Source organism: Suncus etruscus, chromosome 7, assembly GCF_024139225.1.
Source record: "Suncus etruscus isolate mSunEtr1 chromosome 7, mSunEtr1.pri.cur, whole genome shotgun sequence".
NCBI classification, from domain to species: Eukaryota; Metazoa; Chordata; class Mammalia; order Eulipotyphla; family Soricidae; genus Suncus; species Suncus etruscus.
In genome coordinates, this window is record NC_064854.1 from 95351457 (window position 1) to 95365618 (window position 14162).

The 14162-nt window shown below is 41.5% G+C and overlaps 1 protein-coding gene across 2 annotated transcripts in view; it reads right to left on the reverse strand.

Annotated features, from left to right (window-relative positions):
• The window catches only part of SPECC1 (sperm antigen with calponin homology and coiled-coil domains 1), a 305354-nt gene that overhangs the window by 225986 nt on the left and 65206 nt on the right, over nt 1-14162 (reverse strand). For both annotated transcript variants that reach the window (XM_049776822.1, XM_049776824.1), the window contains exon 2: nt 4735-4904. In XM_049776822.1, the coding sequence (XP_049632779.1) occupies nt 4735-4881 (147 nt within the window). In that variant the 5' untranslated portion in view covers nt 4882-4904. The remainder of the gene's footprint in view (nt 1-4734; nt 4905-14162) is intronic.

The following is a 14162-nucleotide window of genomic DNA, read 5'->3' on the forward strand; positions in this document are numbered from 1 at the left end:
CCTCCATGCTATCTCTCTGGCCCCTTAAAATTATTTTTATTATTTTTATTTAATTTTGTTCTTGTGGTTATTATATGATGGTGATTGTTTTTAATAGCTGGGTGCCTTTTTTTTTTTTTTTTGGTAATTGCTGGTTTTTTCCTTCTTTTTTCCTTTCTTCTTTTAATTTTTTTTGGGGGGGTCACACCCGGCAGCGCTCAGGGGTTACTTCTGGCTCTGCGCTCAGAAATCACTCCTGGCAGGCTTGGGGGACCATATGGGATGCCGGGATTCGAACCACTGTCCTTCAGCATGCAAGGCAAATGCCCTGCCTCCATGTTATCTCTCCAGCCCCACCCCCTTTCTTCTTTTAAATTGTTATTTATAACCTCTAGACGAAATCCTTCCAGATTTTTTTTCTTTTATTTTCCTCTTTTTTTTTTCCCCAACAGAACCACATAACTTGAATGATCTAGTTCTGCCCCATGAATTGAAGGGGAAAAAATGGAGGGTACCAGGACCAAACGGCCATATGAACGCTGAGTGGAAATAAAAAATGATCAGACTAAAACACCGAACCCAAAGTCAATGACAACAGAAGCAATACTCAATCTACTTACACTAGCAGTCTAGGGGGCAAATGAGGAAGATATGGGATGCATGCTGGGAACAAGGGTTGAGGGAGGACAACCCTAATTCATTGTCACTATATACTTTAAAATATTACTGTGAGGGCCTGGAGAGATAGCACAGCAGCGTTTGCCTTGCAAGCAGCCGATCCAGGACCAAAGGTGGTTGGTTCAAATCCCGGTGTCCCATGTGGTCCCCCGTGCCTGCCAGGAGCTATTTTTGAGCAGACAACCAGGAGTAACTCCTGAGCATCGCCGGGTGTGACCCAAAAACCAAAAAATATATATATTACTGTGAAAGACTTGTAATTCACTTTGGTCACAATAAAAATTACTTTTTAAATAAAGGAGGGTTGAGCCACACTCACAATCCACAGCCACCACCATGTCTGCCTATTAATAAGCACCAAAGGCTTATTTAACTTTTGAAAGAGAAGGCTGACAAGCTGTGAAAAGTTGATGGATATATGGTATTGCAGCAGACTGTACTAGGTGCATCAGGAGGGGAGCAAAGAAGTCCCCTGACCTGCTGAAACCTCAGCAGCTGTGTACACATCCCACAACTGCCACCATGCCAATGCTGAACTTCACCACTTTCCCAATAATCTCTGAAGAGGCCTAACTGACCAAAACTCTAGGTATGGCCTTTTGGAGGCCGATATCCCTGGCATTCTAGACTTATGATTAATTTCTTTGATTATTTGTTTTGGTGTTTGGGCTATACACAACTATTCTGAGGGGTTACTCTGGTTCTGTGCTCTGGTGCCAGGGACTAAACCGGATCAACTGTGTGCGAGGTAAGAGTACCTTAACCCCAGTATTTGCTCTTTTTTGGTTTTTAAACTGCCATTGAAAAAAGAAATTATCATGGATGTAAAGTGCTATATAAATTATGAGACTTACTAATATTTAATGTGACAGGGAACCCAGATAACCTTGAATGTATGTGAAAATCTTTACAATAAATTATCCATTATTCCAAAAATATTTATACTTCTGTAGAAATGTGAAATCCACAGAGGTGGCATACCTTTGTAAAATTATTGTCTGAGCCTAGAGCACCATTTTATTTTACAAGTTAAATAGTTTCTTGTAGTTTTAAGATTTACTACACTTTTGGGGAGCTGGAAATAATTGTCCCATGGATTACAGTACATGCCTTACAAAATGAAGCCTCATCAAGTCCTTGTGTTGTCCATTGCATTGAACAAAGGACTCAGTAACTCTGCTTTTTGAGCCTGACAGTCCTATTAGTGATCCTTAACAACTGCAAGTAACTTATAGCCACTGTACAGCTAGATGTGTGATTAAAGGACAGACAGCTCCCAGAGAGCTCTGCAACTAAGGAAGATGTGAGGAGGCCTGGGTTTAATTCCCTTCCCATCTGGTCCCTTGAGCACGCTAAGATGTTTCTCCAAGACCAAACCAAAAAAGATGTGAGTGTACCACAGCCAGGAAGTGCTACCTGCGGGGGGCACCAGAAGAATGTTCTGAGCACAATTAAAGGAGTATGATGCCCCTTATGGAAGCTGTGCTTACACCACAAATAAAGGACTGCACCCCCCATCCTCAGCAGTACCATGGCTGAATAGATGAGTACCACAAACTGGTGTGAACCATTGGTAAGCACCATCACTAGATATTCAAGCATCACAGCCAGGTGTGTGGCAGTTCTTAGTTATTGCAACAATAACAGGGGAGAAAAAGGAAGTAGGTATAAAAGCAAATATATGCTCTACTTTTTTTTTCCCCAAGATTTCTTTTTTCTTACTTTTTTTTTTCTTTTTTGGATCATACCCGGTGATGCTCAGGGGTTACTCCTGGCTATGCACTCAGAAATCACTCCTGGCTTGGAGGACCATATGGGACCAAACTGCAGTCTGTCCTAGGTCAGCTGTATGCAAGGCAAACACCCTACCACTTGAGTCACCGTCCGGCCTCTATGGTGTACTTTCTAAGAATAACCAGGAAAGGGGCTGGAGAGATAGCATGGAGGTAGGGTATTTGCCTTGCATGCAGAAGGACGGCGGTTCGAGTCCCGGCATCCCATATGGTCCCCTGAGCCTGCCAGGAGTGATTTCTGAGTGTAGAGCCAGGAGTGAGAACTATACTGAGAATATCATTTTGAAACAGTCACATCATGTCCTTCCTATAATTGGCATGGCAACTGAGTCGTGCCAGTTATCACTGTGTTACTGACATGATCACTTAGATCTAGTCTCTGTGTAGCTGTCACATATGCAGTGTTCCATGGAACATCTGTGTTATTTAACTATAGTAGATGAATATACAGATTATTTATTCTGAATCATTTTATTTTCATTTTTATTTTATAGTTGAGAGAGTATACTGATTTTCCAAATACATACATAGGTTTTACTGGCTCTAAATTTTGGTGGGAGGCAAACGCAGCAGTGTTGGTGCTATGCTTAGGAGTCAAATCTGGGTCCTTACAGGTTCAGATACTAATGAGTCACATCTTCACCCCTACTGTATATGACATTTACCTCAGAAGAGAAAGGAGGTATTGGATGGAACAAAGTAACCAGAAAAGAAAAGTAACCTTTTGGTGATATAAGTGTATTATGATACATATAGTTGCTGAGGTAAGAAACTCTTAAACTTTATAAAATAGTATTATCTCAATTGTAAAATAAGGAAGATGAAATGTAAAAATTGTATCCATGACCCACTTGGCTTTAGAAACCCAGAGAAATAAAAAAGTAGAGATGTTCCAATTGACTTCAAAGGCTTTATAGAAAAAGGAGAACGGAGGGAAGGAGAGGGTCCAGAACAAAAGAATAACCAGTGGGGTTAATGCTGCTGACTGGTAAAACAAAGATGGATAATGAACAACTACTCCCTCTCTCCTTTCTTCCCTTCTTCCCTCCTCCATTCCTTCTCTCCTTTCTCCATTCCTTCCTCTTTTCTTCCTTCTTTTCTTCCCTTTTTCCTGATTTCTTTCCTCCTTCCTTTCTCTCCTTCCCTTCCTTCCTCCTTCTATCCTTTCATCCTTCCTCCCTCCTTCCTTCTTCCCTTTTCCTCCCTCCCTCCCTCCCTCCCTCCCTCCCTCCCTCCCTCCCTCCCTCCCCCCCCTCCCCCCCTCCCCCCCGTCCTTCCTTCCTTCCTTCCGTCCGTCCTTCCTTCCTTCCTTCCTTCCTTCCTTCCTTCCTTCCTTCCTTCCTTCCTTCCTTCCCAACCTCCCTCCCTTAAAAGAAGAAGAAAAAAGAAAGAAAAAGATAATGAACAACTAGTATACCAGTCCTACCAATTATTGGTGATCTGGACACCCACCTGGAGGGTGCAGGGGGTGAAAATCTGGCTGGATAAAAGGTAATTCAGGGCAAAGGATCTTAGTTACTCTGCTTAATATTTTTCAGATTAACTTTCCTAACTCTAGGATATCCCTGCTATACTCTTTCTACTTCTTTTTTTTTTTTTTTGAAATAAAATTTCTTTTGTCTATTCCTTTTCTCAATCAAATTTGTAACTAAACAGTAAATACAAATTGCTTGGAAAGGAACAGTCAACATGTGGGAATAAGGATTCTGATTTCTGTAATTCCCAAAATGTTCAAACATAGTGAGATATATTTTTTCTACCCTTCATTTCTTTCTTTTTTTTATTAATATCCTTATTTAAACACCTTGATTATAAATATGATTGTACTTGGGTTTCAGTCATGTAAAGAAACACTCCCCTTCACTGGTGCAACATTTCCACCACCAATGTCCCAAATCTCCCTCCTCCCCACCCCACCCCTGCCTGTACTCTAGACAGGCTTTCCACTTCCCTCATTCATTCACTTTGTTATGATAGTTCTTAGTGCAGTTAATTCTCTAACTGCACTCACCACTCTTTGTGGTGAGCTTCATGTCGTGAGCTGGACCTTCCAGCCCTTCTCTCTTTGTCTCTGAGGATTATTGCAAAAATGTCTTTTATTTTTCTTAAAACCCATAGATGACTCTTTCTACTTCTTTAAGTTAAGATTTTTTTTACTTTTTCTTTCACCATCCTTGCAAACCTCTTTTCCACCTTAAGAGGTCACCAGTTTTCTGTATCATCCTCTTCAATCTTCCCAAACAGGGCCACCAAAGGCAATCACCCTCTGTAGTATGGTCTTTACCTTGCTCAGCCGGGACTCAAATGCTAATGATGTTGAAGATTTAGAAGCCTTCATGCCAGAGGAAGCTGTGGGAAGAGGTCGTGCACGGTCTGTTACATGGCTCCCTGCTTTGACAACAGGGCTCCAGGACTTGGCTGCACTTCTCATGTTGTCCTGGTAGGTCTGTCTTTCTGTAGAGGAACAGAACAGAAAAACATCTGTCCACAAATTGAGCCTACAGAGGATACTGTAAATACACCCCTGTAAATTACATTCACAAGGCCAGGAGTTAGGGCTCATGCTTTGCATGTGTCTGACTTGGGTTGATTGCCAGCACCACATGGTCCCCAAGCATCACAGAGTTCAACCCTGTAGGGCCCTCAAACACTGCCTAGTGTGTTCTGGCAGACCTCAGCACTACAGAGCCTAATAACACTGCATCCTTGGCCTTCCATTGAACTGACAATGGCCAGGTTGACCAAGAATTATTGATGCAGTCCCTGGATCTCGTAAGCACCACTTGAGAAACCCCTTTAAAAAAAAAACTACATTCACTCATAAGTTTCATACATAGTAAACCCTTTAGATATGGCTGCAAATATATTATTCTATTCATTAAAAAAATCCCTTTGTGGGGCCGGGCGGTGGCGCTGGAGGTAAGGTGCCTGCCTTGCCTGCGCTAGCCTAGGACGGACCGCGGTTCGATCCCCCGGCGTCCCATATGGTCCCCCAAGAAGCCAGGAGCAACTTCTGAGCGCATAGCCAGGAGTAACCCCTGAGCGTCACAGGGTGTGGCCCCCAAAAAAAACCAAAAAAAAAAATCCCTTTGCACTAGGCTAATTTTACAACTTAGCAAGAGCTTTTACCAAATATCAAAAACATGGAATATTACTGATTTTGTGACAATCTTTCAGCAAAATGATAACTGTGGTTTGAGACAAATTAATACAAAAACAGGTCAATTGTGTTAAGATACTATATGCAAAAACTGTGAAGCTTTAGGATTAACAATGGAACAATCTACCTAATTTATATGTGAATATAATTGGAATTACTTAAAAATTAGATGTCACAGAAGCATAAAGTTTTGGGGCCGGAGAGATAGCATGGAGGTAAGGTGTTTGCATTTCAAGCAGAAGGTCATTGGTTCGAATCCCGGCATCCCATACGGTCCCCGAGCCTGCCAGGAGCGATTTCTGGCGTGGGAGCCAGGAGTAACCCCTGAGCGCTACCGGGTGTGATCCCAAAAAAACAAAACAAACAAACAAACAAACAAACAAACAAAAAGCATAGAGTTTTGCTTCTTATTTTTTTATTTGGTTTTTGTTTTGGTTCACAATTGGCAGCTCTCAGGGTTACTTTTGGCTCTATCTCAGAAATCGCTCCTGACAGGCAAGGGGGACCATATGGGATGCAGAGATTCAAACCACCATCCTTCTGCATGCAAGGCAAATGCCCTACCTCCATGCTATCTCTTTGGCCCCAGTTTTGCTTCTTTTGTGCAAAAATGGGCATAATTGAAAATTAGCAGAACACACTTTAATTAGCTAGAGCTAACATTACAGGGCAGTTACAATCCTAACTAAAATATTTTACCCCTTTCCTTCCTGGGAGCCGAGCCGGGAGGTTCTGCCAGCATGGCGTTTGGCAGCCTCTGCCATGCCAAAGGCTGCTTTAACCAGGCCTAGGAAGGGGTGCGGGACATGGGTCACAATAGGTTCTGGCATTAGTACTTATCAGGGAAGTTTCCTTATTGAACCTGTCCATTGCGAAACTGTGCCCCTGCGCAGAACATTATAAGAAATATATGGATATCATTGTGTGTTCATCTGCTAGTCATTTTCTGAATATTGTCCATGTGCTCCTTTTATTCCTTTTCTCTCTGACTCCCATCTCTTGTTACCACCACATTTAACCATTTTCTGGTACTAATGATTTTTGTTTTGGCCAAGGTGGATTACATATCTTTCACAGTAATTTTTGGTGGATGTCTGAAGCTTCAGCAGGCAGTAGATCACGGCAAGGTTTCATGCTGTAGGCTTTTTGGCCAAGATAAGGTGAAGAGGCATCCTCGGTTGCCCCCCACAGCCTTCTCTCTCCTTCCTCCCCGTCCCAGAGTTATTCCTGGACACCTGCTCAGGGTCCCAGCAAGTGGGTTCCAGTGAGATACAATTTAAAAGAGACCCCAGGTTTCCTTGTTCATGCAAGGGGCTGGGAGGGGACTGCTGAACTCTCAACTTCCAGCAATTAGGAAGCAAAAGCCTCTCGGGGAGTCGAAGTTTCAGCAGGCAACAAGTGGAGGACATGGCTACATGCTCTCTTCGTTTGTCCAATCACAGACCAAAGTGGTGTCTCGGAAACACCCCCCTCCCTCTTGACTATTTCCAAAACATAAAAGGGTCACATGTATCTCCTTTGCATATCTCAGATGTATTCCCTTAACATCTATAACTCTTTCGAATATCCTCGTATAGTGACAATTTTGCCCACTGGATTTGTTATTTGATTGTTTGATTCCCCCCCCTTTGAGATCTGTTTTATAAGCAATATGGGTAGAAGAATATCTCTGTATAGATTTCATGTTTGTACCAAGTTATGGGGAATGTTGGACTTTATTCGTCAGCCCCCAGATGCATCAACAATATCTTGTGGCATTGCTTCTCTTTTGCATAGACACATTAAAATGGGGAAATAATACATATGCAAACAAGTTCTTATCTAATAGAGATGGGGACATAAATTTGGTAATGTAATTAGGCCTTTTACCCTGAACATTGGCATAATGATTTGGCTCAGGCCTCAGAAGAATGGGCATCGCCCATACACACCTGAATAATGGATACCATCTGTGGAAACAACCACAATTGTCTTTAACATTACCAGGATCCAAGCCTCTACCAGGGAAGACCTACCACCGTTTTGGCAGTGATTTACTCCAAAGAGTGCTCCCAACACTCAGACGACTCAGCAACAGTCTGCATACAGGGCAGATCGCTCCGCATTTAATGGTATGCTGAAACTAGAGGATGCTCCACATCAGCCTGACATCGATGAAAGTAATGTACAGAATCCAGAGTCTTTAAATATAAGAATCTGATACCAACAACAGCTAAAGTGTGAAAAAGTTTCACCGGGACCTTGAGAATGACTGGAGATGGACAGACTGGTTTGCCTGGAACCCAGAGTCTGTCTTATGCCAATAAACTGAGGTGAGGCCTTTTTAATAATCAGGTCAAGGATTTTTTTCTATTTTCCCCATTTTTCTGGACCTATGTAAACAACGGCGATTGCTACTATCACACCTTTACTTTTTATTTTTTTACTTTTTTCCTTTAAGGAAAAAAAAATACAACTTACTGAAATTAAAAACAATTGTAGTAGAATGCCTGTCTCGAATACAGGCAGGGGATGGGAAGGGGGAGGGGGTAATGTTACACTGGTGAAGGGGGGTGTTCTGGTTATGACTGTAACCCAAATATGATCATGTTACTTAAAAAATATATTAAAAAAAAGAGAATAAATGAGGGGACTGGAAAACCTGTCTAGAGTACAGGTGGGAGGGTGGGATGGAGGGAGATTTGGGACATTGGTGGTGGAAATGTTGCACTGGAGATGGGAGGTGTTATTTACATGACTAAAACCTAATCACAATCATATTTGTAATCAAGATGTTTAAATAAATAAAAATATTAAAAAATATTTTGTGAAAGATAAATTAATAAAGTATCAAGAGACAGTTAAAAATCTAGGGGCAAGTCCAAATATGAAGGAAGAAGGGTCAGGGATATATATATATATTTATAGTCATACATACATACATATATATCTCTATATAGCTCAAGGGGCTAAGGTGCAAGCTCTGTATGAAGGTGGCCTATGTTTATCACAATCTTCTGAGTATCAAGCAGAGCATAAAAACATAAAAGAATGGGCCGGGGAGGTGGCGCTAGAGGTAAGGTGTCTGCCTTGCAAGTGCTAGCTTAGGACGGACAGGGGTTCGATCCCCTGGCATCCCATATGTCCCCTCAAGCCAGGGGCGATTTCTGAGCGCATAGCCAGGAGTAACCCCTGAGCGTTTTTTGTGGCCCAAAAAACCGGGCCCCGGAGAGATAGCACAGCGGCGTTTGCCTTGCAAGTAGCCGATCCAGGACCAAAGGTGGTTGGTCAAATCCTGGTGTCCCAGTAGGTCCCCCGTACCTGCCAGGAGCTATTTCTGAGCAGACAGCCGAGGAGTAACCCCTGGAGCACTGTCGGGTGTGACCCAAAAACTAAAGAACAAAGACAAAGACAAAACAAAGCAAAAAAAAAACATAAAAGAGAAGTTACTGGGAATTTCTAGGTGTAGCTCAAATAAAAAAAAAGGAACAAAGTCAAAGTCAAGTCCTGACACCATCATTCCTGAGGAATGGAACATGTGATTGGCCTTGACGTTAACTACTTTGTTAAGTATGCCAGTAACACAATTGAAATAAATGCCCTGCCTAGGGTCTCCTATAGTTCTACAATTGATTCTACCAGTGGGACTCAGGGACCACTAATGACCAAGAATGTTTGGGCAAAGACCCAAGTCATATATGCTGCATATCTTATTCAAAGAAACAAACAAAAACAAAAATTTAAAAAGCATCCATAGGTGGACCACAAGGATGGTGACTTAGTCGGTAGAGCAAGGGAATATACATTCAATTCCCAGCAAGTCTTTTCACCTGACAAGTACAATTCCAGAGGGAAAGTCATCAAAATCCTCAGAGTCACATGTAGCAATTTTGTAGTGCACTACAGACAAGTGTATGTGACCAGTAGATTGTTGCCACCGCAAAATATACAGCAAATAAATGTCAGGGAAAGGAAAGAAAGAGAAGGAAAAGAAGTAGAAATAAGGAGAAAGAAGAAGAGAAGAAAGAAAGAAAGAAAGAAATGAAAGGAAAGAAAAGAAAGAAAGGAAAGAAAGAAAAGAAAGAAAAGGAAGAAAGAAAGGAGAGAAGAGAGAGAGAAGAATGAAAGTAGAGAAAGAGAGGGGGATGGGGGGGGAGTAAGAGAGAGAGAAAGGAAAGAGAGAGAAGAAAGAAAGAAAGAAAGAAAGAGAGAGAAGAGAGAAATAGAAAGAAAGAGAGAGAAAGAAAGAGAGAGAGAAAGAAAGGAAAGAAAGAAAGAGAGAAGAGAGAGAGAAAGAAAGAAGAGAGAGAGAGGAGAGAGAGAAAGAAAGAAAGAAAGAGAGAAAGGAAAGAAAGAAAGAAAGAGAAGATAAAAGAAAGAGAAGGAAAAGAAGAGAGAGAGAGAGAAAGAAAGAAAGGAGGAAAGAAAGAGAGAGAGAAAGAGGAGAAGGAAGGAAAGAATGAGAGAGAGAAAGAGAGAAGAAAGAAGAGAAGGAGTGAGGAAGGAAAGAGAGGGAGGAAGGGAGGGGAGGGGAGGGAGAAGAGGGAAGGGAAGGGAGGGAGGAAGGAAGGGAGGAGGAAGGAAAGGAGGGAGGAAGGGAGGGAGGGAGGGAAGAAAGTAGGGAGGGAGGGAGGAAAGGAGGGAAGGAGGAAGTACATCTATAGGTAACAGTTAATCCCCATGGTCACACTCTCATGACTCAGAGGTCTAATTAACTGTCTTTCAGGGATTTGGGTGCTAAGTGTCCCTAGGCCTCCTCTTTCCTCACTGCAGCCCAGTATAACCCATTAGCCACTTCTTGAGAAAAATAACTAGAGTCCAGCTTAATCATAAACTGTGATTTTGGGCCTTCCCAGTTAGCTTACTATGCCTTTGCTCTGTTTCTTTTTTCAAGTTAGAGGAAACCATTTAATTGACAGTCGTCTCTCAACAGGACAACCAGCTCTGATTCCTATTTGGAGGGACTTGTAAGATACCTGTGTCTTAGAAACTACCTCTAATATATCCTGACACTCTGCTATCCTAACAGCATCACCAGTGTATCTACAGGGTTTTTGTTTTGCTATATATCGAAAAGTTTTTTTGAAAGATTTTGAAATTATTTTCTATAGTTTGAGAACACATAAAAGATATTTTCTAGTTAAAGGAAAATTATTCACGATTGCACAGGCATATGATACACAGGCATATTGTTCAACGATAAATAAATATAGTGAATATTTATTTAATTCTGTATTTGTTTTGTTTTGTTTTGGGATCACACCTGTTTGATGCTCAGGGGTTACTCCTGGCTAAGCGCTCAGAAATTGTCCCTGGCTTGGGGGGACCATATGGGACGCCGGGGGATCGAACCCCGGTCCTTCCTTGGCTAGCGCTTGCAAGGCAGACCTCTAGCACCACCACCTCACCGACCCCTAATTCTGTATTTTTGAAAACATTTCTTGTGCATTTTTCTGATTTTACCATCAATTTAATTTTTTTCTCAACCCACAATTGTTAATGCTGGTTTCCACAGTAACACTGAAAGAATTCCTAGGTTAAGATCTATACAGTAACTATTTTTATTATGATTCTCAATATAAAGTGAACTCATATAGCCTTAGTGATCCTTAGAGAGAATTACTGATGAGTTTTTCCAACTAATATAGAATCAGTCTGCAATAACATGTTAGCTTAATTCATGGAGATGACTTAAATAAGTTATCTGCTTAATCAAGACACCTTTTTATATTATGATTACAACTACTTAGAAGAACTATGGGGCTTATTTTAGAAAACATAAGGTGATTCTGCAAGGAATCAACATTTTCCAAAATCTTTGGAATGAAACACATATATATTCCTCAAAAGAAATAAAAGAAGTTGAAGATTAAAAGCAACACGGAAAGGATGAAAAGATTTCTTGCCATCTTTCCTCAATGTTTTAAGAGTCTAAGTTCTTGGGCTGGAGAGATAGCACAGCAGTAGGGTGTTTGCTTTGCATGCAGCTGAACCAGGACTGATGGTGGTTCAAATCCTGGCATTCCAATTGGTCCCTGGTGCCTGCCAGGAGTGATTTCTGAGCGCAGAGCCAAGAACACCTGAACACCGCTGGGTGTGATTCAAAAACCAAAAAAAAAAAAATGTTCTTGGCTGAAAATAAAATGATATTCCAATGAATACTTAAGACCTATATTCGTCTCCTAATATTTAGCAACAAATCTGACAATCTTTTGTACAGAAACTTAAAAAATGTTTAGCTGTTTTCAAAGACTCACAAGTTATCTACACCAAAACAAAGTTTTCAGTGTCATTTCTTTCACATTACCTGTTTATTTTCCTGAAACCTTTTGAACCAAATCAAATTATTCCCAAGTTAATGTGAGCCTGGTACATTTCTTACCTAGACCTCCCTACATACCATGCTATCTTTTCCTAGCTCCCTTCACTCTTTTCCTTTTTTTTTTCTAGACTAGGCATTCTATTTTGCACTCTCTCATAACACCTTCAAATGACCTTCTTTCAGAATTAGGAACATATAGAAACAAAATCACTAATGTCTCTTCCATTCACTCAGACTCAGAAGGGAATCCTCACTGGCAGTAGAGCTGCCCAGAGTGGTAAAGGGCAGCTATCCAGAATCAACAAGAGGGAGAGAGCTGGCACCTAAGTGCCGCAGACCTGTTCCCTTGATCCAGTGGCACTGACAACTCCTTCCCCACTCTGTCTCAGGTCTTTGCTTGGCAGTACTTCTCCTCCACCCTCCAAGCTGACTCACCCCCCAAAACAATGCCAGGATCTCTCCAGGGCTGGGCACACTGAAATCACTCAATAAATATTAGCTCCCTTCCTGGTGAGCAGTTGATTGTTCTCCCAGAGGGCTGCTCTGCTTTATTAACATTACACAAGGATGGATCGATTAAATTAATGTTGGGTGGCAGTAGTCAGACACATGTGCCAGAGTTAAGCAAACTCTCCTGTACATAAAGCAGCCCATTTTCATTTGAAAATTTGAAAGAAGGAAAGCAAAGAGAAAAGGAACACTACCCATGGCACCTAACATTTACTAGGATTGTCCCAGCCTTCCCACCACGGCCCAGCTGCTGAAAGAAGACATAATACTACTCTTTTTGTGAATTAGAAAAGAAAAATAAATATATGAGCTCTGGACAAGTATACAAATACAAAGAAAGGTCACTCTATTATTAATTCCCTGACTTCTAAGACCCTCCTAACTATCCCAAAGAATCAAACTGCTCAAGGAATCACAGTTCATTGGAGGAAGGAAATTCCACCAGGATGGGGAGGTCTTCCCTGCAGTGTTTTCTTTCCATTTCCAAACTATTTTATCTTTATTTTTGTATTTTTGGCCACATCTGGTGATGCTCAGGGGTTACTCCTGGCTATGCGCTCAGCAATCACTCCTGGCTTGGGGAACCATATGGGACACAGGGGATTGAACCGTGGTCTGTCCTAGGCTCCATGCCACTACTCCAGCCTCCATTTCCAACCTTTTTGTGCTTAATGGCTTCTTTGGTTTCTAGAGTCGTGTATAACTTATGTTTAAACTATAACTCATAAACTGTATGACATAAAGAGAGAAGAAAGAAGGGAGGGAAAGAAGCAGATTTAGTGCTTTTAATGGCATCGGGGAAGTTGGGAACCATTTGAAGCCTCTTGCTGCCTCAGAACATAATAGTTACACTGCTACTTGTGTCCCAGTTTCAGAAATGTTTTGGAGGGGTTGTCTTAGGTCCTCTGATTCACTACTCTATTAAGGCAAGCAAACAAAAAGGCAACTCGGAAACCATTTTGGACTATCACAAAATCATAACTGGGAGTGGGAGAGGGCAGTGAGGTCTCCATCACAATAAGCACTAGAAAGCGGAAAGTTAAAGCATTCAAGTCTGAGAACTAACAAAATAAGAATGTTCACATAGTTTAATTACCAGGGGACTGGGCAGGAAATAGAATGTAAGTGAACATGTTGGAAATAGCTAATATCTGAGTTTGCTCCCAATCTTAACAGCGAGATTTTTTTTTTTCCTTTTTAAGAAAAATACAGTGTCATGGATTGAACCCAGGATCTCACACATGTAAAAAATGCACTCTGAGCCATACTACTTCTCCCTCTTGCTTTTAATAGGGCCACATCTGGTGGTGCTCAGAAACCAGGTATTGCTAGGGCTTACGTACATGATCTTGCACTGCTATACATGCATGCTACCACTTGAATTATATTCCCAGTTCCAATATGGTATAGGAATAGATTAGTGAATAATTCTGCCTTTGAAGGACATTTGGCAATGTGAGGAGAGCTTTTTGGTTGCCTCAAATTAAAGGTAAAACCAGAGGCGGTGTCAGATACCCTACAACCGGCAGGCAAACCCTCACAACTAAGAAGTATCTGACCTACCACATTAGTGGCCAAAATTAAGAAAGTTAGTGGTAGAGGAAAAGCTAGAGTCCCTGGAGACTAATTCTTAGACTAGACACCTGGTTTGTTTCCCAACACTGAACTGTTAACACTGAAAATTAGATATGTATGCTTTGAAGAGAATCCTGAGCTCCAGTTGAGTTTCCTCAGGAAACTC